The 24,813-nt window shown below is 42.4% G+C and overlaps 2 protein-coding genes across 9 annotated transcripts in view; one reads left to right on the forward strand and one right to left on the reverse strand.

Annotated features, from left to right (window-relative positions):
• Nucleotides 1-24,813, reverse strand: part of EPX (eosinophil peroxidase) — a 240,871-nt gene that overhangs the window by 197,204 nt on the left and 18,854 nt on the right. The gene's annotated exons all lie outside the window — the stretch shown is intronic.
• VEZF1 (vascular endothelial zinc finger 1) lies at nucleotides 1,950-22,915 on the forward strand. 8 transcript variants are annotated; one of them, XM_082705997.1, is made up of 8 exons: nucleotides 8,186-8,465; nucleotides 9,238-9,360; nucleotides 9,930-10,150; nucleotides 12,038-12,732; nucleotides 13,480-13,543; nucleotides 14,623-14,806; nucleotides 16,050-16,193; nucleotides 19,515-22,915. In XM_082705997.1, the coding sequence occupies exons 3-8, from the start codon at nucleotides 10,145-10,147 to the stop codon at nucleotides 19,940-19,942; spliced, it is 1,521 nt and encodes a 506-aa protein (XP_082562123.1). In that variant the 5' UTR covers nucleotides 8,186-8,465; nucleotides 9,238-9,360; nucleotides 9,930-10,144; the 3' UTR covers nucleotides 19,943-22,915. The 8 variants fall into 8 exon arrangements, with proteins under 8 accessions (XP_082562118.1, XP_082562120.1, XP_082562119.1 ...); XM_082705992.1 differs by lacking the exons at nucleotides 8,186-8,465; nucleotides 9,238-9,360; nucleotides 9,930-10,150 and adding exons at nucleotides 1,950-2,044; nucleotides 5,596-7,316 and having other exon boundaries at nucleotides 14,605-14,806; XM_082705994.1 differs by lacking the exons at nucleotides 8,186-8,465; nucleotides 9,238-9,360; nucleotides 9,930-10,150 and adding exons at nucleotides 1,950-2,044; nucleotides 5,596-7,316.

The following is a 24,813-nucleotide window of genomic DNA, read 5'->3' on the forward strand; positions in this document are numbered from 1 at the left end:
CCAGATGTGTTTCCCTCCCCAAATACCGTAGTTTTCAGGAAATGATTGGAATAAATCCTAAACCTGCCTTTAGTAGTGCAGCATCCTTTTCAGTTTCCTCATCTCTTTAGTGAGAGGGCTAATCACAGATTATACTTCCAACTTAGACCCTTCCATGTGCTTTGCTTAAATGATTAGAGTAACTATCAGCGCTAAGTTAAATCTATGAAACATACAGGGGCTTCCTCAACCTTCATGAGATTTGCTGAGTACTATGTAGGGGACTGGATGCATTACTGTAGGAATAAAGGTTATCAGGTCCAATGCAGATGGTTTCAATGTCTCTGAAGCATCACTAGGACTTTTTGCATCCCATATTATGAATCCAGTTCTAATAGATTGGTCTGAAGATGCTCTTCCGTATATAAAGAGTAATTATATTATGCCTTTCCTATCTAAAGTCCAAACTACTAAAAGAGATAATTGCCTGTTTCGGGGATTACTTTATACCTGATGCTCAGGAAGCATTTTCACTTGTTTGGATTGATGACTTGCCATCTGCTCTCCTGAGTCTTCACTGCTGAATGATGGGGAGAGAAAGTGAAAGGAAAGGGGCAGTGGGAGAGGAAGCTGGAAAAATAAGAGGAAACAGCTGGGATCTGAAAGGGGGCTACTTATGTAAGGTCAGTAAACAAAAAGCAGAGGACAGAGTTAGGCTTTGGGGGTAGAGGGCTAATTTACTTCTGTCAACTAGTTGAAGAGAGCCTTGTATGCTTTGCTTAAAAGACTAAAGTCACATCAGAAGAAAAATCTAGATTCTCTGAATCTGACCCATCTTCCCTGTTTACCATAGTAAGTTGTTCATCAAGTCAAAATTGGCACTGTCCTCTAGGAGTTCTGGTCTTCGTTCTTCAATTCTAGCAAAGAGCTTCCTGTCGCTGCTCAGGCAGTTTCCAGTAGTGTTTGTGGATAGCTGGTAAGCTTGATGTTTTATTCACAGCTTACAGGGTAAATGCTGAGTACAGCTGTTGTCTCTATGTTGAGCTTTAACAAACAGCTTGCCAGGTTCCTGCACCTGCTTTTATGCCTGGACCCAATGACTGAAATTTAGGTAGTGTCTAGTTCAGAGACTTCTCAGGGTCAAAACACATCTTTAGAAAGTTTTTTTTTGTTTTTGTTTTTTTTGTTTTGTTTTTTTTTTTTAAAGATTTTATTTATTTATTTGACAGAGAGAGATCACAAGTAGGCATAGAGGCAGGCAGAGAGAGAGAGAGAGAGGAGGAAGCAGGCTCCCTGCTGAGCAGAGAACCCGATGCGGGACTCGATCCCAGGACCCTGAGATCATGACCTGAGCCGAAGGCAGCGGCTTAACCCACTGAGCCACCCAGGCGCCCTGTTTTTTTTTTTTTTTTTAATTTGACAGAGATCACAGGTAGGCAGAGAGACAGGCTGGGGGGGGGAGGGGAAGCAGGCTCCCTGCTGAGCAGAGAGCCCAATGTGGGGCTTGATCCCAGGACCCTGAGATCATGACCTGAGCCGAAGGCAGAGGCTTTTTAACCCACTGAGCCACCCAGGTGCTCCCAAAACACATCTTTAAAGGAGTGAATTCCCTCCCCTGGAGCCATAGCCAGATTTTATGTGGTTCTGGCCTTCTGTTGCCATCTTTCAACATTGCTTTCTGGAGCAGAGCAACCTTCCTAAAGCTTAGTCTAGCTAGTCCTGTGATGTCTTATCTGTGTCTTTGGTCATCACTGCTCACTTCCCGCACACACACGGAACATAATGCATCAGTTCCTCAACACGTGTTTCATTATTCCCTATTCCCTTTCTTACCAGGAATGGAGGGATCTTTAGCGGAACATCAGATTGGCCTGATGAGGCTTTTTCCTACTTCTAGGTCCATGAAAGGGAGAGGAAGGACTAATGACTCAGAAAGAGGAAATCATAAAATCTGCATGTACTAATATGCTAACTCTTTGGAGATTTGAGAGAGAAATCTTACCTGAACTCTGGACTACCTCTAAATCTGGTGTGAATTTACTAAAGAGGTGAATCTGTTGTTTGGGTAAATATTCACTTGCCCCTACTCTTCACAACATTTGGGGTTGCTAATAAGTAGTAATCTTTGCAAATGAATAGTTTTTCTGGTAATGCAGATGGGTAGCACAATGCTCTTTGGTGTCCTTACATCCTCCTTTCAACTAGAGGAATGTGCTTGGGGTGGAGGCTAAAGCCACTGAAAGATTTATCTCTGTACCAGAGTAATTGTTCACATAAGGATTTAATTTCTGTTTTTGAATATTAGCATGATGTTGTAACTGAACTAAGCTTTTACTTTGGTTCAGGCCCACCAAGTTTGTGTGACTTGTTAGGTATCAACTTTTTTTTCAAGCTTAGCCCTTACCCTGAGCTTGGGGCATCTGAGGGCAGGAAGGAACAGGTGGCCAAAGGAGAAATGTTGGTGCCTGAGAGTATGTTTTCCAGTTGTATTGAATTTCTTACTTGGTGTATTTTTGACCTGTCTTAGTTTCTTTCCTTCTTGTATCCTGTGCTATTTTGCTTGCTATTTGTTAGATGTCCTCTGTCAGCCATTCAGGATTTGTAAAATGGAAGTTAGTATTTCAAATGCTTTGTGGAAGGAGCTGATAGATTTAGCCTTGATTTCTGTAGCTTCTTCCTAGAAGAGTTAAAGTGATAAATGTGTTTGCTTGGCTTTGGACTTGTTTTTGGCATCTTGGGTATGTGACCCTTCTTAGAAACAGTTTTTTGGGGTGCCTAGGTGGCTCAGTTGGTTGAGCCTACTTGAAAGAAAAGTACAGAGAGGAAAGAAAAAAAGAAAAGGAAGCAAAGAAAAAAGACCAGTGTTTTAGAACCCTCAACTACCATTTGAACTAAATGTCTACTGGGAAAATAGGTAGATTTGCTTCCCATACTTTTGTTCTCTGTGACTCTCTAGCCATCAAGGAACTCAAATAGGTATTCAGAAAAAATAATTCCCCATTGTTGCCCTTTCCCCACCTTACCAGTTAAAGCAGAAATAACTAGTGATGACACTTTAGGTGGTAGAATTGAAACACAAACCCAGCATCTGATCACATGGGCCACACACAATTGGTTTAAGCCCTTAGTGTGGTTATGAAGTCGGGGTGGACTGCAGTGGGGAGGGGAGATTACTTCTGCTTTCTTCCCAGAAGCTTCACTGGGTGGTGGTGTTTTTGTTTTGATTGTGGGGATGGGGGTGTTCCCTTTGGTAAAATGTGTTTCCTTTCCTCCTCGATTGCATTGAGGCTGCTAATGAAGGGTAACATTTCTCCCAGGTCACTGTTTTTTTCAGTATTTGCATATATTGCTTTCTTGGTTTTTACTAGTAGATTTGTTCATTGTCAGTTCTAGCTTTTTTGCATTAAGAATTAGTCCATTAACTTGCCAGATTTGCAGCCTCTTCTAACTTCTTTAAAGTAGATCTTCCCTGCTGAAAGTTTTGGATTTGATTTGTTTTCAGTTTGTTGAGGAGTCTTACTTGGGCACAGGTAATTGACAACAGCAGAGATGTTTTCTATTCCTAGGAATCCAAATCTAATTGTAATTTTTTTTTTTTTTGAAGATTTTATGTATTTAACAGAGAGAGAGAGAGCACAAGTAGGCAGAGGGGGTGGGGGAACAGACTCCCGGCTGAGCAGAGAGCCTGATGCAGGGCTGGATCCCTGGACCCTGAGGTCATGACCTTTGACGAGCTGATCTTTTTTTAAAGTATTTAAGTAATCTCTGCACACATGGGGCTTGAACTCACAACCCCAAGATTAAAAGTTACATGCTCCCCAACTGAGTCTGCCAACACCCCTAGAAAAGCTGATCTTAACAGGCATCATCCTTTGTCTTGTGTTATTAGCCTTTTGGCCACTTACCTTAGGGCTCTTAGAGATAGGGGGGATACCTTGGTGGCTCAGTCAGTTGTTTGACTCTTGCTTTCTGCTCCATCATGGTCTCCAGGTCTTAGGATAGAGCCCCATCAGCTCCCTGCTCAGCAGGGAGTATGCTCAGTATTCTCTCTGTCCCTTCGCCACCCCTCCCCCAACACCAGGTGGGCGCCTGCACAAGATCACTCTCTAACTCTTAAAAAAAAAAAAGGGTGGGGTACGGAATGAGGCATGGTAAAACAAACAAACAAACAAAAAACCCTTGTTACTTTGAAAGAGGGGAATAATTAACTGGCTCAGTTATGCACTGTTCCCAGCCCCAAAGTTAATCTAGAACCAGTAAATAGCACCAATAAAAATATTTACCTAGCACTTGTTATATTACTGGAAATGTTCTAAGCATTTTATTACATTACTCATTTAATTCACAAGTCACCCCTGTGAGATAGGTACTTATTTTGTCCTCATTTTCCAGATGAGGAAATGAGACCCTGAAAGGTTAAGTGCCAGGTTATTCAAGCTGGGGCAGAGGAGATGGACAAGAGGAAACTGAACAAGATTGGGAGGGGATCTGTGTTTTATTGGGGTGGATCTAGGCACACTTTTTTTTTTAAATCAGGCACCATATTTTCAGTTATATCCAGAGGTGACACCATTGATTCAACCACTGAAAGTTTTTCACAATAATCAGGACACCATTGATTTAACCACTGAAAGTTGTTTACAATAATCAGGATGAATTTACTGTCTTTAGACATCCCTTGTCTTTTGACTGGGTCGCAGTATGGTCTATGGAAGCCGCTTGAGGAGGGGCCCATTTATTCGTAGTTGAGAATATTGTCTGTCCTAAGGGTAGAAATGCCCCTTCTAAGGATGGAGCCTTTGATCTTACTGATTTCATTATACTCCTCAAAACATTTGGAGCTGATTGTTTTTGAGTAATTGTTCCAAACTTTTGGATATTTTCCCACTGGAAAGTATCCTAAGGTTTAAAATTTCATCTGAATTTTTAAAGTTATTAAAAAAATTTTTTAAGGGAGAGTTTGGGGAACAATCAGGAATTCTGGTTTCCTTTCATGGATAGAGATAAAATTAGCCATTTTCCTCAAGAAAAGTGATACATCTGAATCCCAGCTCTTCAGTAATGAGAACTGGACTGTTTTCACTTGACCTCTACTTCCTGTTAGTGGGAAAACCCCGCTCCAGAGGTACTGGGAGAAAGATTGCTGGAGAAGGGTTTCTAGATCCCAGAATAAGAAGTTCAAGAGAGTCCAGCAATATTGTCAGCAGGATAATGGTCTTCATGAGTACTAGTTTTCATTATACTTAAGCTTCATTTTCAACACAGTTTAAAAGGCTGCAAAGTAGGAGAAGCTAAACTGGGAAGAAAACAGTAGTTGAATTATATAGACCTTTGAAGTGAATGTGTGTGCAAGAAGCAGAAACTTGGATTCCCTGAATGAAAATGAAAGAACAGGCAGTGTCTAAGTTCAGAACAAAGATTTTTGTTTACCTAGTTAATTCCTTACATATACATCTTGGATCACTCCTTATCTTGCATGTGCCTATAAACCTGAAACATTTTTTCTCCCCAAAAGAGGAATGGACATTTTTATAGGAGGCCTAGGGACCACTCTAGCAGCTTAGCTGAGGGATGTGTGAGAAACTGTTCATCATTTTCTGTCCCCTCCTGTCTTAGGCTGACCTGGTCCTTGATGTGCTGCCTGCTTCTGCTACTGATCCATACTGCAGAACTTCTCATTCATCCCCAAGGCCTCCAAGCAATGTCCAATAGGGAATCGACTCTAAAAGGAACCAGACCAACGTTTCCAGCCCCTTCATTCTGGTGACTGAGGGAAGGAAGCAGTGGGAGGGGTTATACATGTGTAGTGGATGTGAGGGAAACACAGACTGTCAAATTACTCTATCTCTTTAGTTTCTTTCTCAAATAGAATTCTGCAACCGTATTATTTCTATTGTGTAAGTATAGGGGAAGTTGAAGATGGTGACCTTGATTAGAATGTGTCTGAGGGGAATAAATGGAGTGTATGAGATAAGAGACAGTTGGTTATGAAAGATGTTGAAGTCTTGAAATAATGTGACCATCTGAGGAATTTTTTTTAAACCGGAGTTTATAAAAATATCACTGATACAGCCTGCCCCCTCATTTCCCGCCACAGGAGACTTCTTGGACTGGAGACACTTGTTTAATAATAGCTTGTCTCTGATATTCCCAGTAGCTACCTCTCTGTGAGGAAAGGATAGCAAACGTTAAGGACATCATCACACAAAGTTCCAGTAGCAGTGACGCCTACACGGAAGACTTGGAACTGCAAACAGAGGCTGGGGTCACCTCAGTGACATCTGACGCCATCCAACCACAAGTTCGAATTTTGTTTTGTGGGGTGAGGAAGCAGACTGTACTAAAGGACTAAAATTATTTCTTGTCTGTACTTTCTCACTTGTTTTTATTTTTTTATTTTTTTGGCGGGAAGAGAGGGAAGTTCGGGTAAAATTTCATATCCTATCTGGAGTTAAGGGGAGGATGGGAAAGCTCAGCCCTTCACCCAAGAATAAGCCAGTAATGACATCTCAACGCGTGGGAAGTGTTTCCCTCAGCTGGGAGGATCTGAGGCTGCACCCCAGTGGGATTCCTTGCTAGAGTTGGAAGGCCACTCAGAGGCAGACGCATATTGTAGCAGGCGGAGGGTTTAGCCGGCTGGGGATGAAGTATGAGAAGGGAGGGACATTCGAAGTCCTAGGGGCTTCCCCCAATTTGGAGGCGCGGGCTGTGCTACGCATATGCGACTGAGAAGCCGGGTGACCGCCGTGGCCTGTGCTTTCCGCTGAGGGTCTGACAAGCACGCGACGCTGCTGGGCATCGCGTTTGAGTCCCGGGAGACCGCCCAGCCGTGCCCAGCGAGACCGCGCCAGACCCTGGCGTCCTCCATCTTCTCTCCTGCGCTCCCCCTGCTCCAGCTGCCTGAGCCGCGGACCGCAGCACCACACACCCCCGCGGGGGGGGACGCCGCGCCCCATCCCCGCCCCCGGCCCCACCCCAGCCCCCCCGCGGGGGCCCTGACCCCATCGCCGGCGGGCACTGGCTGAGCTCCGAGGCGGCGAGCCTGCGGCGGGGACGCCCAGAAGGGGTCCGGGCGGCTGGGGGCGGCGGCGGCCGGGTCGGGGCTCCCCCCCCGCCCGCGCTCGCCGCGGCGGTGGTGCGTCCCGGAGGTTACCGGAAGTGGCCGCGCTCGGCGCTGCCATGTTGAGGAGCCGCCGCTGCCGCTGCCGCCGCCGCCGCCGCCGCCGCTTTGTTGTCGCCTCCTCCGGCTGAGGAGGCTCCCCGAGCGGGGGGAGTGGGGAGGAGGGGGGTCGGCCGCCGCAGCCATGGAGGCCAACTGGACCGCGTTCCTGTTCCAGGTACTGGGGGCCCCCCCGGGGGGGCACGGGGGGGACAGGGGGGCCGGGCCCCGGGCTGGCGGGCGGGCGGGCGCTCCTCCTCCCCTCCCTCCCGGCTCCGCTCTCCGGCCCGGCCTTAATCCCCCTTTGTTTTTCCGCCCGCCCGCCCCGGCGGAGCGGGGCTGCTGAGGTGAAAGGAGGCGGCCTCACGGGGTGCGGGGGAGAGAGCAGGCCTCGGGGTGAACCCCGGGCCCCCCTTAGCACACTCACGCACACGCACACACCCTTCCCTCCCGCCCTGAAGGGGAAGGGAGGAGGCCGGTCGCTGTCACCACCCGCGGCCCAGAGAAAGGAGGGCGCCGGGCCGCTGGATAGCGCGGGCCGCTTGGCCACAGCGCGCCCGGCCCCGGCCCGCATCGTGGGGCGAGGGGGGGTCTCTAGGTCCTACTCTGGGACGCCCCCACACACAGACGCACTTCATCTATCTTTCGCTCGCTCTCCTTTTCACCTCCATCTCTTCTTTTTGTGTGTGTGTGTGTTGACTTTCTGACCCCCCATCCCTGCGAATAGCGGGTATCCCTGGCTTCCCCGCCACTCCCCCTTCCCGCCGCCCCCCCTTTTGTGTTTACCCTGTTGGGGGTGTTGTGAGTGAGTATCCCCTCCCCAAACTTTTTCACTGGATTTGCGTTTTTTCTCTCGCAAGCCTTTGCCGAGCCTTGGCAGCTGACACCCTCTCCCTCTGTCCAGCTCTCCCGCCGTCCCATTCAGCCCGGGGAATCCCCTAGCCGGGCCGGGGCGGGGGGAGCGGTGGGGGCCGGGACTCCGGGAGGCCGACCTTCTCCCGGAGCGCTTTTCCTTCTCGTCCCACCTCGAACGTTTCCTCCAACCAAGTGGGGGAGACGGAAAGTGGAGAGAGCAAACAAAGTCGGCTTACAAAGCCCCCAGATGAGTCATTCGTTGGGGTGTTGGTCTGCACTTTCTGCAAGAAAGTTGAAAGTGGCTGTAGCCGATACGTTGGCAGTCCTCTTGCCCGCCCATTTTAGGTGGGGGACCCCTGTCGGGAAGACCGAGGCTGGAACTTATTTTTTGCCTGCTTCATTTCTGTTTGCAAACGAAGCACTTAGTGGGCAGCAGTGATGAGCTCACGGGGAAACTTCAGAACCGGAGGAGGTTAGGAAGCTTGTCACTTTAAATGCGTTCTTCCCGCCTCTCTGGGTTATTTTCCTTCTTTGAATAACTCCTTGAAATCCCAGACGCGTTGCTTGGGCGCTTGAGACCTTTTGAAACTAACCTGGAATGGATGCAGAATTTTCAAAAAATCCTCGCAGCCACTGGACTCATCCCAGTGGACTTAATATAGGGAATTGGACAATTCAACCGTTACCTATTGTGTAGAACTGGTTTATTGCCTTAAAACCTATTTTCTCTCAAATGTGAGTAATTTGATTTTTAAGTAGCTAGTTGAAATATATTCTGGCTTCTTAAAATTGAAGATGTGCAAAATTATGGAACTCACAAACTTTTTTTTCTCATTCTGATCTGGTATTGTTTTATCATGCTTTAAGTCACTTAAAAATGCATTTGGAAAAGATATGTTATGTAACTAGTTTGGCATCCAGATTGGTGTAAAGGTGGCAAATGCCCTCTCTAGAAAAAGCTTTCAGATAGTCATTTAAATATGGGATTAATGGGCCACCTAAGTGATTTTCATGTGAGGAATGATTTAGACTTACCATGTTATAACCTGCTGTCTGTAAACTTCATGGAGATTGGGGGGAAAAAAGGGATTGTTCTTTATGCAAGGAAAAACTTATAAGTAATTTTTGGAAAGCTAGTTGAACAATCTTTTGGAATACTTTTATTCTTTTTCTGGATAAGACAAATGCCAAGCATTTATTGATCAACATGTTAATTAGATTTTATATTATTTAATTTTTTTCAGCAATTAAAATCTTTTTTTCCACCTGATGGAGAAGTGTGAAAGCTAATATTTGATCCTGGGCTTGGCAATGTGTGCAGTGAAAATTGTTGGAAAAATAATTTAGAGCCGAGGACAGTTGAATGGGTAAAGAGACTATTTCAGTCTTTTCTATGGCAAGGTATGAATAGACTTACTCAGTTTCAGTTTTAAGTAATTTTTACTGGGGAAATGGGAGAGTTAAACTCTCTTGTCTGTTTCCTAGAGCTTACTATTGAATTTGTATTTTCAAACAATTTAATACCTGCTTGCTTTCCAGATAACCTGGTGGAAAGTGAAAGCCATAACTGTAAGATGTTTGATGGATGCTTCTCCTAACAGGACATTCAAGATATGACTCACTGATGCTAATTTGTTTCAGTACAAAATTTTTTGCCCTCTGGCACTGGAGATTTCATGGTGCTATATCCTACTACCCTGGGTGATGAAATAACATTTCTGTTTTGTTTTTTTGCCAACCCCAGAAAAAGGAAAGCTTGGGCAGTGTTTAAAAAAATAAAGCCTTAAAGTTGAAAGAGATGGGAGATAAAATAAAAGCTTTGGTTTGATGATACTAGTCAAATAAAAGTCTACCCAGAAGTTTTTTGTTTTTGTTTTTTTTGATCACTTAACTGAAGGCAGGCCATGGTTGTTGTTTTACTCTGTCTCTCCCTCAGAGAACAAGTTGGGAAATCCCAGTTCCCCTCTTAGAAGGCTTCATGTAGAAGTGTGGGGATCCTAGGAATCCTCAGAGAGTGATTCCCGTAGTGGTCGAGGCATTCTACAGCATTTCACCCAAGAAGCAGGGACCTGGTGTGACCCTCGTGTGAGAGTGAGCTTCAGCAATGGTGTAAAAATACTTTATGTTGCCACAGACATCTGAATTGGTAAAATGGCAGTAAGTGCTTTTAGTACTCCATCGAACTAATGGTTATTTAGAATTGAAAAATGCCTCTAAACACTCTAAGTCTGAACTTTGTCCAGAAGATTTGCATTCCCTATTATCTGATCTGTTAGCCTTTGAAATTGTATATCTTGAGCTATCTTCAGCTATTAACTGTTTGTATACTGCATGGAAACTTGGGTATCCCAGAGCCAGATTAGAAAGGGGTTAAGATTTACATCCAAATTCTATAAAGTTTCCACTAATGTCTTGTGGGCAGACACATTTACAGGAGCTCCATAAATTAAATTAAAAGTGGACTATAATTCTGTTTAATCTGTAAGTCCAGAAAGATACTCACAATTTGTATGAGTACTTCCAGGACCCAAAGGGGGGTTCAGCCAAAATTATTAAATTGGAACTGGTAACTTTGAATACCACACCTCCTAATGATTTGGGGGAGACTTGATTCCAGGCTTAGCTGTTGTGGCCATCAAGTAAATGTGGAGCTATATGGTTGATATTCTTATCCATTAGGGTAGAAGCTCTGTGTGAATGTGTGTGTCTGTCTCCTTGTTTTCTTCCTCTTAATCAAGTTAACTGTAGGACTTGTGATTATAGAGTGAGAAGGCTAAATAAGTGACTAGAGTGTCTTAAGATGATGGGATGGTCCCCTCCTAGGATGTCGTGTGCTTAAAATATTGGGAACTCTTTACCTGTAGGTGCATGTATCCTTTTAGGATTACAAAACTCAAGCACAGGGGCTTGGGCTCACTGTCAAAAAAAGTTTCAAAAATAACGTTGGTAAAGTACAACGTATCAGGAAAAACTATTTCAGGAATTTTTTCCATCATTTCCTAAATGTTTATCAGGATGGAGAATTTTAAAAGAATCAAAACCAGAGAGTAATGATTCGTAAATACCAAGAACCGGATCCATGATGAAATTTTGGTGTCAGTGCAGCTAAAGAAAATTTCCAGACGGCGTCCACTTCTGGAGTGGAGAAGCACATTATAACAGCAAATGTCTAATACTTGAATGAAACATATAAATTCTGGAAGAAGATGAAAATGAAAGGAATTTTAATTATTTTAAATTTTAATTATTTATAGTTTGTTTTCTCTTGCTAGTCTGTCTTGGAGAGTTTTAGGGTTTGAACAACTAGTGATGTTAAAGGATACAGATTTCTAGTGTAAGATTAAATGAACTGTGTGAGATATAGCTGACAGGTGTTTTGCTGTAGGCTACCTTCACAGATGCCTTCCAGGCTGATTAATAGCAGGTTTCATTTCCATCAAATCTTTCAGTAGAACAGCTAAGTGAAAACTTTAAAAAGTAAACATAGCAAATAGGGCATATATTCAGAGAGCTAAGTTCCTTTTATCACTTAGGAACAGCCTCCTTCCTCAGTTACTGATTTTCTGATGGAAAGGGGAGAGACAGTGCCGTTCTTTTCCTAGGTAAAATAGACAAATAGATGATTCTGTGTATGTGTGCGCGTGTGTAGTGTATGCATTACTGCAGGAAGGTACTGGTAAATACTTAAGTCTGGAATGTAATTTTTCTGACAAGTTATTTAAACTTGGTTTCAGCACTGACAGACTAAGGCAAACTGATGTCATCAGCTGGTATGTCCCTCATGAACCAGGATGGTGTGTAGTCAGCCGTTTGAAAGCAAGATCACTGTCAGCAACTTAGTCATAAAAGTTTTGTGTCTGTACAGTGATTTTAATGCTTTGTATTGGGAGCTCTGAGGGTAACTAGATGGTTACTGGGTTTCTGCTGCAGGGAGTAGCTTATGGGCTCTTTGATTGTTTCTTCTGGTCTCTGTTGTCTGGAGCATGTTGAATGTTGGAGGCCATTGTGCGAGGCTGTTTCTGAAGTGTAAATGTTTGGTTTTAGGCCCATGAAGCCTCCCATCACCAACAGCAGGCAGCACCGAACAGCTTGCTGCCCCTCCTGAGCTCTGCTGTGGAGCCCCCTGATCAGAAACCATTGCTTCCAATACCAATAACTCAGAAACCTCAAACAGCACCAGAAACATTAAAGGATGCCATTGGGATTAAAAAAGAGAAACCCAAAACTTCATTTGTGTGCACTTACTGCAGTAAAGCTTTCAGGGACAGCTATCACCTGAGGCGCCACGAGTCCTGCCACACAGGGATCAAGTTGGTGTCCCGGTCAAAGAAAACCCCCACCACGGTGGTTCCCCTCATCTCCACCATCGCTGGGGACAGCAGCAGAACTTCGTTGGTCTCAACCATTGCTGGCATCTTATCAACAGTCACTACATCTTCCTCGGGCACCAACCCCAGCAGCAGTGCCAGCACCACAGCTATGCCTGTGACCCAGTCTGTCAAGAAACCCAGTAAGCCCGTCAAGAAGAACCATGCTTGTGAGATGTGCGGGAAGGCCTTCCGAGATGTGTACCACCTCAATCGGCACAAGCTCTCCCATTCAGACGAAAAGCCCTTCGAGTGTCCTGTTTGTAATCAGCGCTTCAAGAGGAAGGACCGGATGACTTACCATGTGAGGTCTCATGAAGGAGGCATCACCAAACCCTATACTTGCAGTGTTTGTGGGAAAGGCTTCTCGAGGTACTGCATTTTGCTTTGCTTTTTTTTTTTTCCCTGTGAGGTATCAGTGAACTTCAGTTTTGTCTCTTTGTGACCTAGAAGGTTTATGTGAGAATAGCTGTGGGCAGGCCTGTGTTATTAGAGGAGATTGATGATAGATAAAGTATTACACTTCCAGGTCTAATTCCAGTTTGGTGTGGTTGACAAGTGGTGACATAGTGATTAGCTTAGTATTTCAATTAAGAAGTGCCTTGGTGGACTCCAGCCTTCATTTTGGCACATCTGTAATCACCAGTTTTGCAGACATGAGGTTCACCATGCAAATCAAAGAAACTTATTTCCTAGAAGTTGGGATGACCTTGGATACTCTTAGTGTAACTTTTAGGAGGAAATGTTTCCATTTTTCTGTGGTTACTAACATTTCACTAATTTTCATATTTAAAGACTTTTAAATAAAAGTTTATATAGTAGTGGCTATCTCTGGGAAGTGTTAGGACTACAACTTTGGGTATTTTATAATTTAAAGAACCAAGGCCTAACATGATTTGATGTTGACTAGGAGAGAAAAATTAACAGGTAAAGGATTAAGACTTTTGTTTATGGTAAGAGAGGTAAGGAGGCTTGCACTGGGGGGAGGGGGAGTTGGTAATTCTAGCTTTCTTTAAAATGCCCTCCACCCAAAGCTGCCAAGCATGTAAACATCACCGTGAGTAGCATTTCTCAATGTGTGTTCCATTACATCTTCTGTTGAAACTCTCTCTTTCACAGGCCTGACCACTTAAGCTGTCACGTAAAACATGTCCATTCAACAGAAAGACCCTTCAAATGCCAAGTAAGAGTTAAAATGACTTATCCTTAGTGTAGCACTTAATGCACATTATCCAGAAGGTCTGAGCCAATCAAATCTCACCGTTCTTGAATAGTCTTAAAAAATCACTGACTTGAGTAAATGTGGTCCATTTGAATTCTGGTTTTATACAATATAAATGACAGCTTCTATTTCTGTGAGGCAAAAGCATTTAAAAATGTAAATGTGTTGTTTTTGTTAAGCTACATTTTCCTTTCCTTAGGCCACAGTATTTATCGCTACAAGAAAAAAAATGTAGTCTTGGAAAGGTCATTATGTATTTGAAATGAATAAATGAATGAAATGCTTTAAATTATTTTCTGGGTTGATGATTTTAACTGTAATAGAAGAAAATAGGAATTTTCTCCCAAATGTTATCACTTATTGGATGTTTGCCTGCCAAATTGGAATGTTTTCTAGTTGTTTGAAAATCTGTTGATTTTATTTAGCCTAAGTTAAGATAATGAAAAGGTTAAGAATCTTGCTAAATCCAATGACTTTTTAGACATCAGTAATTTTAGTTTATTGCTGGAAGTCTTTCTGTGCTCCTTTCAGTTAAATGTGTTAATGACTGCCTTTATTAAGTAAGTGATTTGAATCCTAAGAAAAATCCAATCTGAGGAAGGAAGCTAGTGTCATTTGAGCAAGTGCCTGCTATGTGTGAGGCTTTCGGCCAGACTCTTAGTCCCACCGATAATTTTGGGAGGTAGGTATTTTTATCCTCACGTTACTGATGAAGAAACAAATTCAGATAGGTTAATTTGCTCAGTGTTACACTGTTTCATGAATCAAGGAACTGGATTTAAATCCAGGTTTAACTGACTCTGCTGCTCACATCTTTTCAGTACTCTCTGTTGATATTTTTTCTTCCCCCAAAATCTAAGGGTCTAAAATTCACCAAATGTTTTGTTATGATTATGATTCTAGGTAACACATGCAATTAAAATTCAACTAACTCAGTCTGCTTGCGGACATGGATAGGGTAATGGCTAGAATATAACGTACTTTAAAATGAGTAGAACAGGATAGTCTATATTTAAAAAAAGTTTTCCTCCCTCATGCAGACGTGCACTGCTGCCTTTGCCACCAAAGACAGACTGCGGACACACATGGTGCGCCACGAAGGCAAGGTATCGTGTAACATCTGTGGGAAGCTTCTGAGTGCAGCGTACATCACCAGCCACTTAAAGACACATGGGCAGAGCCAAAGTATCAACTGTAATACATGTAAACAAGGCATCAGTAAAAGTAGGTGACACTTCAGATTGTATTTCTGTTGCATTTGTGATTGATGAAATCTGGATATTTTTGTAATACATTGAAGTTATTTTCGCTATCCTCTCAGCACTGTATTCATGTTCATCTTTCATGTTTTCTCCTGTCGTTAAAGCGTGTAAACACATGTCAGTGGAGACTATATACTGATGTTGGAAATACACCTCACCAGCGTAGATACAAACAGCATTGACAAGCCCTCCACTAATTTTGCTTTCAGTCCTGTGCTTGTCTGCTAATAACACCCATGTTAAAAGAGCAGAATTTCCCTGTAGCTATTTTTCAACATTTCTCTTCTTTTATGAGTTTGAATAAAAAGCTCTAGTGTTTTAGAATTGTGGCAGCAGAAGCCACACTAGCAAGCTGTAGCTGCTGGAAGGCAATTTTCATTGTTTTTATTTAATTTTAGTAAGATTCTCAAGCAGTGGTGTCTCCTAACTCCTATTGGAGTTAATAATATGCCCTTAATAACCTTAAAGATGAAAGCAGCATCATTTAGTTTGCTTTTCAAACCCAAATATGTAGAGTTGGGATATCATGTCCATATTTACCTTAAATTCAGAATTGAAGGTAAACTATTTCAGGGACTCGTGGATAAAATTCAGTACTCACATTTACCCAGGCTTGTCTTTGAGATTGCCCTAACCACCAGAAGAAAGTCTATTCCTAATTCTGTATCCTATTATATATGTACCTTATGCAGCAGAAACATCATATTCTCAGAATAGGTGGCCAGGAGTGGGAAAGAAAGGTTAATGTGTTCTAATCTCATCCATTTTTGCTTCTTTGTAAGTACATTGGGTTTATTATCTAGCATGTCATACTTTGTTAACTTTACAAAACTTTACTTTTAGTGTACATTGTTGTGGTCAAGTGGGCCAACTTTATTAGATATTTTGATGAGCATTAATTAGTCTGTACTAATTTTACCCAAGTTCCATTCTGAGAGATACTTGCTTTTTAATATAGCAGAGAATTCTTTTCTCTTTTATATTGGTTTTCCCCAGCTCTCTTGATTTTTCTTTTATTAATTTATCTGTTTTGACCAGTATAGACAGAAGCAGCAAAAGAAGATCCTCTGTAGTAAAAACTGTCAGGACAAATGATACAGGGCAGAGAAGCATGAGGAGCCAAAGTACCTAAGTTTCAGATTATGAAAAAAATGGCTGCACTTTTTCAAGGTAAATGTAGTATTTGCGGTTTGTCTTTTGAGTAGCATGCATGAGCGAAGAGACCAGCAGCCAGAAGCAGCAGCAGCAGCAGCAGCAGCAACAGCAGCAGCAGCATGTGACCAGCTGGCCAGGGAAGCAGGTGGAGACACTGAGACTATGGGAAGAAGCTGTCAAGGCAAGAAAGAAAGGTAAGATGAGGTGGCCGGAGCTCACAGGATGGCTAGAGCATGTGCTCATTTAGCGTGCCCCGGGGTCTAAGTGAGGCAGCCACAGCTTAGGGAATCTGTCTTCATGGAAACCTGGAAACACTATGTTGGCAACAAAGCTGCTAGGCTTCCGGATAAGTCTTTTTACTTTAAAAATTAAATCCTTAGTACTTCTTTTCATGTTCTTTTGATTTTCTTTTTGTTATAAATTTGGAGCCAGATTTGGTCTTTCCCTGTTATGTTCAGAGTTCCATTTTTATGTCAACTTCCATGCATTATGGGCCCCTCTTTTTCCGTTCTGAAACACTCCCACTTTTGGGGGTGGCTGAAATATGCTTAGGGTATATAGTTTATTTTCTTACAACTTTGCTACTTTCTGCTCTTCAGTGTTCTTCCTGCATTGTATTATTTATTACCTGTTTCTGGTTTTATGATGCTCATATCTTTTCTCTTCCTTTCTCCCTTAATCTCATTCAGTCTGTCACTGGGGCTTGCATTAGTTTAACATGTATGTACTTAAATTGTTAGAGACTTTACTGTAATTGTTACTAAAATTGAGAATGGTTTACTTTGCTCTCATATATTTTGTAAAGAATCTGTTGGAGTATCCATTTTCCACACAGCTTTTTCACTTAATACTTAGAGCTTTGGCTTCTGGCCTATTGTGCAGGCGTTTCAAATTAATCATTTTGTCAGTGCACCATCAGCCATGGGAGAGATTCCTAAATTCCTTCTTCCTTCCTGACCTCTGCCATGTCTTACTGTTTTATTTTAAATTCATAAGGAATCCTCTGCCTGTAGGCTTCTCTGTAATTCCTTTGCTGTGTAGTTTCTTCCCTCCTTTGCTTTCATGTAGTATGGCTGTCCCCTTCCACAAATTCCTTCTAAACACCCTGTACTTGGATAAAGATAAAAGGACTACTTTAAATATTAAAGTAAATATTTCATACATCTACTTGCATTGCAGCCAGATAGGTCTTCTACCCTTCCTTAGAGCCTCCTTGATCCTCTCTTTCAAATGAAGATTTGCCATTATTTAATAAAATACTTTATCATTAGGGGAAGAGGTGGCGGCGGGGCAGGCGGGCAGGAAAATGTATATATGCTATGGCAACCGCATAGTGGGTGAGAACGTGTTACGGAGGATGTTTTCCTTGAGAAGGAGTAAGAGTAAAATTATTTAAGTCCTGGAAGAAGATGATGTTGGACTGAAAGGAAAAAGTGCAGGATGGGGAGCGGGGGTGGTGATGGCACTTGAGAGAGTGAAAGCCCTTCTTTGGTGTAAACAAAAATACCCTTAGCAGTTGTTATCACCTCAAAAGTGAGTTGGTTTTCTCTTTCTTCCTGTACTCTTCTATTTCATGTTGTGTTTCATTTTGCTTGTACAATAAGACTCGGTTGTTTAGCTCATCTTCTGACCTCCATGAAACAAAATGCTATTGTATTCCCATTTGTAGCATGAATCTCTCTGGAAACGACCACTGATGTTAGAAACTTCTGTATTCGTGTTAGTAAAATGTCACATTTGGGGAGAGAGGAGACTTCTGCCCTGAAAACCTAAACTTGAATCAGCAGGTCTCTTTTTTAAAATAAGGTAACCTAAGTTCCCAAACCTGAGTGAAAATCAGATCGCCATCCTGGGAACTTTTTAAAACTACGCATTTCCAAAGTTCCATCTAATCTCACTATTGAATTTCCTGGGAAGCCATTTAAAAAAAAAAAAAAGCTCCCTAGATAAATGATTTCGACCATCAGCCAGATTTGGGAATTCCTGACATAGAGTATAGTGTTTGCCAGAGTTCCATCATATTGATCAAGGAAGAGCTGCTTATTGACTCCAGGATCGATATGAGGTGATTTGACCCATATGTGTGGGATGTGTATAGACCTTTATCTTTAGTCTCAAATGTATTTCTCCATTTTGACAGCTAAGTTACACACAACTAGCCCACTCGTCTGTCTTCTTACTGCTGTTTCCTCACACACCAGCAGGTGGTGCTGAATTTTGTTGAGGGGTGGGGTGGGGGGTGTCACCTCTGAGGGAAGTTTTCTTTAAGAAGTGCCCAGGCTTTGCTGGGTTACAAGAACCAGGGTCCCCCAAGTCACTGTAGGGTCTTCTTGCTTGATTAGCCCTCCTTGGTATGGTTGGTGACTAGGCACTTGATGCTCAGTGGGTGATTTGTCAGCGTCAGAAAGTAAGGAGAAATGGAAGCAGGGAGGAGAATATAAACCCACTGAGAGCTCTTTTGTCTTAACATAGTTAGGAAACCTAACCAGAAACAACAGGATTGTTAAAACGATTTTTAAAAAAAAAAAAAAAAAGGACTGAAACAGATACGAAAATAGCTTGTCAGTCACTTGTTTGTGTCAGTCAGGGATTTTTTTTTTTTTTAAGATTTTATTTATTTGACAGAGACAGATCACAAGTAGGCAGAGAGGCAGGCAAGGAGAGAGGAGGAAGCAGGCTCCCCGCGGAGCAGAGAGCCCGATGTGGGTCTCGATCCCAGGACCCTAGGATCATGACCTGAGCCGAATGTGAGCCACCCAGGTGCCCAGGGATTTTTTTCTTTTTTTTTTTTTTAAGATTTTATTTATTTATTTGACAGAGAGAGAGAGATCACAAATAGGCAGAGAGGCAGGCAGAGAAGGGTGGGGGGAAGCAGGAACCCTGAGACCATGACCTGACCTGAAGGCAGAGGCTTAAACCTCTGAGCCACCCAGGTGCCCCCAGTCAGGGATTTTTAAAACCTTAACAGAATGTAGCTTCACCTCTGAGACTTTAGAGTACATAGCATTGAGGACATACAACTCTCTCCACTAGTTACAGTTGCCCTACCAGAAGATTTTCCTGATTATCTGTTCTTGTGTGACCATCGGCCCAGCTCTTTGTAAACAAGCTCTTTCTCCTGGCCTGTCCTTGGTTGGCTCTGCTTGCATGAAGTGGTAGTAAGAATACTAAGCCCTGCTTGATATCTCTGCTCCCCAGAGTGCCTTGCAGAAATTAACTGGTCCTCCCAGCATCACTGTGAGGTAGGTAAGTAATCTAAATTTGAAACCAAAAGCGCCAGGCTAAACAAGTTGCCCAGGGCCTTGTGGGAGGTATAGGGTCAGAAAAGAGATTCACGCACCTCCAATCCAATGCTCAGAAAGAGCCTCCCTTCCTGTTGACTGATGGTAGAGAACTGTAATTTCATTCATTAAATGTTTGTCCTTTTTAATTAAAAAAATGTTGATTCAGAAGCTGTTTGTGAATTTTGTTCATTGTTTGGGGAGTCTAAAGGCCATTTTATCTTCTTATTTTAGAAGCTGCTAACCTGTGCCAAACCTCCACGGCTGCTACGACACCCGTGACTCTCACTACTCCATTCAATATCACGTCCTCTGTGTCGTCTGGGACGATGTCAAACCCAGTCACAGTGGCAGCTGCAATGAGCATGAGAAGTCCAGTCAATGTTTCAAGTGCAGTTAACATAACCAGCCCAATGAATATAGGGCACCCTGTAACTATAACCAGTCCATTATCCATGACCTCTCCTTTAACACTCACTACCCCAGTCAACCTTCCCACCCCTGTCACTGCTCCAGTGAATATAGCACACCCTGTCACCATCACGTCTCCCATGAACCTGCCCACACCTATGACATTAGCTGCCCCTCTCAATATAGCAATGAGGCCTGTAGAGAGCATGCCTTTCTTACCCCAAGCTTTGCCTACATCACCACCTTGGTAAACAGTATTATAAAATGAAAATATGGGTTAAAGTAAATATTTACCAGCAACTTACTTTTAGTTTATTAATGCAAAAAGTAAACCATGAAATTGGGAGATTTTATTACATTAGTTAATAATAGTGTAGTAGGATTTTTCTCCAATTTGGCTGGGATTGTTCAAAGTAGGGTGTGTATGTAACTTATCACTGGACCACTTTAGTTTAATCAGAAATTCCTTTTAGCTGACAGCATTGCTTAAACAAGATAGTAGTTGGCAAGGTAAAATGCCAGAATTAAAACCAATCATAAAAAATTAAAACCCATTTCAAAATAAAAACAGCATTACTGTTTCTAATCCCAAGAAATCATTTTATTCTAAACACTAGCAGAACTCTTCTCCCTATACAAGGTGGATGACTGATTTTAACCTGAAGTTCTAAGTCCACAGATAGAGAGCTAGTGTAGAATTGTCTGTGTTTATTGTTTTTATGAGTAAATACATGCATTGTCATAATAAAATGCATTTCAGAGAATATGCATTTTACCTTTGGGAATATGTTAATTTCAGGCAGCATTCCCTATGGGAAAGGTGATACCAGCTCTGATATGCAAAGCATATGATAATTTATCATTCTAACTTCAACATATAATAGGGATTGTGACCTGATATTTGGAGATGTAAATATTGCTCAGCATATTAATCCTGATGGAATATAGCATTGTAGTTGACTTTTTAAAAAAAATTAAAAAAAAAAAAAAAACCAAAATATACAAATTGTGTTTTGGTGAGAAAAGGCCTCAACTGACAGAGGAGAAGTCAAGGGTGTGGACAGGCAGACTCCTAACTAACAGAGGCCAGTGGGACTCCTATTCAGGAGCCAAGGAGTACTTGGAACAGTTAAAATAATATTGCTTTAAATTGGAAGATGCTGGAGGCACTGGGATGTGATATGCCCCTCTCTCTCCCAATCAGAGCCTGTTGATGTTACAACAGGGAAAGATGTGTTAGTTGCTCACTAGAGTTTATGTCTTATATTAAATTGTATACAGTTTTTATTCTAACCACTAACTAGGTAGTATGCCCCTTCAGAACAAGCAGAGTGTATCTTTTTTTTTAATTTCTTCTTCCGTTTCTTAATCAAGTATTGTGCAGATTTGTTCAACTTTGTAAATATGGACATCACTTTTTTTTCTTTGAGAAAACACTTGTATCAGCTTTGTGGTGTTTTCAGGGAGACAGCTATCTGTACTCCCTGTAGAAACCCAGCAATGATTGTGCACGTTAAGACATGTGCTTTTTATTTCTTAGCAGGATGTTTTATCTCTGTACATAAAGTAGAAACCAAAAGTTAGGGAAACAGATACTCTTTACACCATCATGCCACACATTAATATTTTTAAAGCATTGTGTTTTTTAAAAAAAAAAGTTACTAAAACCAAGACGCTGTGATTTTTTCTTAAGTTGCAATATGTTTTTGGTTTTGTTGGTTTTTTTTTTCTTTTTTAATCTTGCAGTTAAGAGAAATGGAATTTAGTTGTATTAATCTTGCAGAATGTTTGCAGGACTGACTATCAAACTGGATGACTTCCGTTTATACCCCACTGTGTCAGTTCAAGCATCAAATACCTTACATCTGAGGCAGACTTCCTACATCAGGGACAGGTATCTGTGTGTCATTATACAAAACAGTTCGAGGGGGTTGAACTACATAGTAAAAAATAAAATAGTACTTAGTGTAAAATAATTTTATAAATGATCTTTTGTACTTTAGGACATTAAATTGTACAACTTTTGTATATATAAAAGCTTAGGAACTTTCTGTTTAGCAGGAAGGCAACACATTCCTACACTTTTAATGTATATGTTTGTTATAATGTCCATGTAAACATGCCCTATGTTTGTGCCTTTTAATTAGTTTGTCTCAATAAACAAAATGTAGAGAAAAATATGTAGCTATGACTTTGTTACAACTGTTCCTATTCACAGTACAAAGATGGTTTGTTTTTAATCTGTAGAGCATTATGTGTGGACTACTGGAAGGACTTGTGTAGGGAAGGCCCATGCATGGCCCTGCTGAGGCCTGGATTGGGCTGGTAGTGGCCACATTTGGAGGAAGCCCACATTTCCTGGCATGCAGCCCCAGGACTAGGTTCTGGCTCTGCTTGCTGGGACCTGTCATCTCTCTGACTGGGCTGGCAGTCACCATCCACCATGGTTCAGACAGCCCAGGCTTCCTCCACAGTGGCCTAAGAAGCAGCCCTCAGTGGGGGCAGGTGTGGACCCTACCCCCAGGCTAGAGTGTGGTCGTCAGAACCCTGAAAGTATTAGTTCTTTAAAAAAAAAAAAAAAAAAAAAAAAAAAGATATATACTAGAAATGATTGTTTTATCAATTCATTGTATAATAAACAGGAGTGAAACTTCATTGTATGACTTCAGTTAAAATGCTATTTTGTATGCATTCTTTATTCACTTAAGAAGCTTGTCTGCAATAATAAAGCCACGTCGTGTCTTCTTTTGGGAGGGAGAGAGTTGGCAGGAAGGGGGTGGTGGCGGGCCACTGAGACGGGGGCCAAGTAGGTTGTGTGGTGAGATTCTCCCATGTCTTGGAACTGGAATTGAATTTTGATGCTGATGAACTGATTCAACCAAGTGTTGAAGGCACGACGGCCACCGCGCTACGAAAAAGCAGAGTTTGTTTTCCCTTCTGGTTGTAACCTGGTTGAGAGCTTCCCTTTATCAGATTGGCAGCTAAACAGTTGTATTAGATAATCCTCAAATCTGACATCCAGCCTGTTACGCTCTAGGGCTCGCTGCTTGGCCTGCATTTGCCTTTTATTGTATACCCATTTCCCTCCTAAGGTGTGCTCCTAAATGAAGGTTTCTATGTAAGCAGATGATGATTTTTCCTGTCAATACCAGCACTGTATTACTAACATGCAAAATACTGCAGATTTATTTTGACAAATTAAAGTTAACCGGTCACAAATGTTATGATGGATTGCTTAATATCTCAGAAGCTTCACCAGTTTACTCTGATGGTAGAGAAATTTCTTAAAGCACTGCTGCTCCAGGTGTACCCATTGGTATGGGACTGGAGAAAGGGGGAGGGAGACTGCTTGGTACTGAGCTCCTACCGAGAAGGGAGGGTGGAAACATACCAGATTGACTTGCAGGAGATGTACTCCTGCTGGTCAGCTTGAGGAAAAGCCAGGAAGCCAGGCCTTGGGGTAGTGGCCACAGGCGTAGGCCCCTATTCTACCCAAAAGAAAAAATTGGTTTAGAATGCTGCTCATGCTCTAGAACCTGGTTTCTTTACTTGTAAAGGGTTTTAGGCTGGGTCTCCTACCCATTTGTGTTCAGCTAGATTCATCAGATGTCCTTTGGGTACCAACCATGTGCCAGGCACTGTTGGGCAGTTAGAGGGGCCTGTAAAGACGATTCAAGTGTGGTTGCTGCCTCCAAGGAGGCTGTTAAGAGAAACATTGTGAGTACTCAAGTGACAGCAGATTCAGATGAATCTGACACCTCATTTAGTGAAAAAGTCTTGGATTCCTACATCTGTTTTATATAGAATTGAGTCTTCCCAAACTTCTGATAATTGCTTCAGTCTCTATTGACTCAGTGAAAACAGCTGGAGAAAAAGTGTTTCTCGTGTTGCTTTTGTCTGGAAACGGGAAGTGTTATTTCACTGAGTTGCTAGTTAAATCTTTGTAGCCCTGGCTGTCCAAGTCTCTGCTCTTTTCAAGGGGCCCTGCAGTTTGGTCCTCTCTAGAGAGACCTGGGTTCGGGGTATAGAGGGGTTAGTGAAGGTTTTCCCTGAAGGGTCCTCAAGGATCCCTAGACAAAAAGTCCCTGTGTTCATGAGATGTAATTTCTTCCCCCCACCCCCCAATAAATCTGGCCCTCAGTCCTGCACTCTTTCCATTTCCTCCTTAAAGAGTGTTATAGCCTGCATGAATGCCATTTGTTCCCATTTGAGCCTATAAATATCCCCCACAGAAGGGCTGACCCTGGCAGATTACTGGATAATCTCCCCCTGGTTTTGTAAAAAATGGAGGTGGGGGCAGGTCAGTGTGGGATGGTTCCAGACCCAGTACTGATTGACTTTGTGCTTTGATCTGGATTCTAGCTTCTCCAGGTTGCCCCCTCTTGGGCAGTCAGACCCATTTAGTTCCCAGGGAGGGATGGGGAGACCGTCAAAGGCTTTGCTTTGGGTTTTTGTGTAGTCTAGCCTAACCTGTCATGGGCTGGCTAGTTAGCTTTTCCTTTCTCCAAATGGGCACTTGACCCAGATCTTGGCCTTGGGCCGTGAGGGTCAAGTATACTTCACTTTAAAAAACTGCTGTGTCATGGTAAGAGAAGGGATTTTTCACACTTCAGATTCTGTATCACCACTGGCTTGCATCATCATCTCAGAAATTATCTTCATCCTTGATTATCCTAAATTGACATCCCATCTCCTTTCCAATCCTTAAAGATCTGTTGGAAGAGTGCATAAAGTAAGAATTTAAAATCACTATTCTTATTGGAATGAATTCTTTCTGAGTATGTAACTGCCAGCCATGCAGAAGGAATTCTCTGGAGTGTTTTTGTAAATTTATATTCTTTCTGGATTTTTCTCAAAGTGAGTTTCATCTGCATTTGGCTGCATCAGCCCTGTTACCTGTATGTCATCTTTTCCTAAACATATTTATAAAGAACCTAGAGCAAGAACTACCAGGCTAAAGATGGACATTTGAGACCAACATTGTGTTCTGCCAGTGAGCTATTCCTTTGGCATGACAAATGCAGAGGACAAGCAAACCAAGGGACAAAGGAAGGGACATGCCCTCCAAGTGATTGGTCCATGAGCTCCGTCTGAAAGTCAGTGCCCAGGTATAAGACTGCTC

The sequence above is a fragment of the Mustela nivalis genome, assembly GCF_964662115.1.
Source record: "Mustela nivalis genome assembly, chromosome: 17".
Classification (NCBI taxonomy): Eukaryota; Metazoa; Chordata; class Mammalia; order Carnivora; family Mustelidae; genus Mustela; species Mustela nivalis.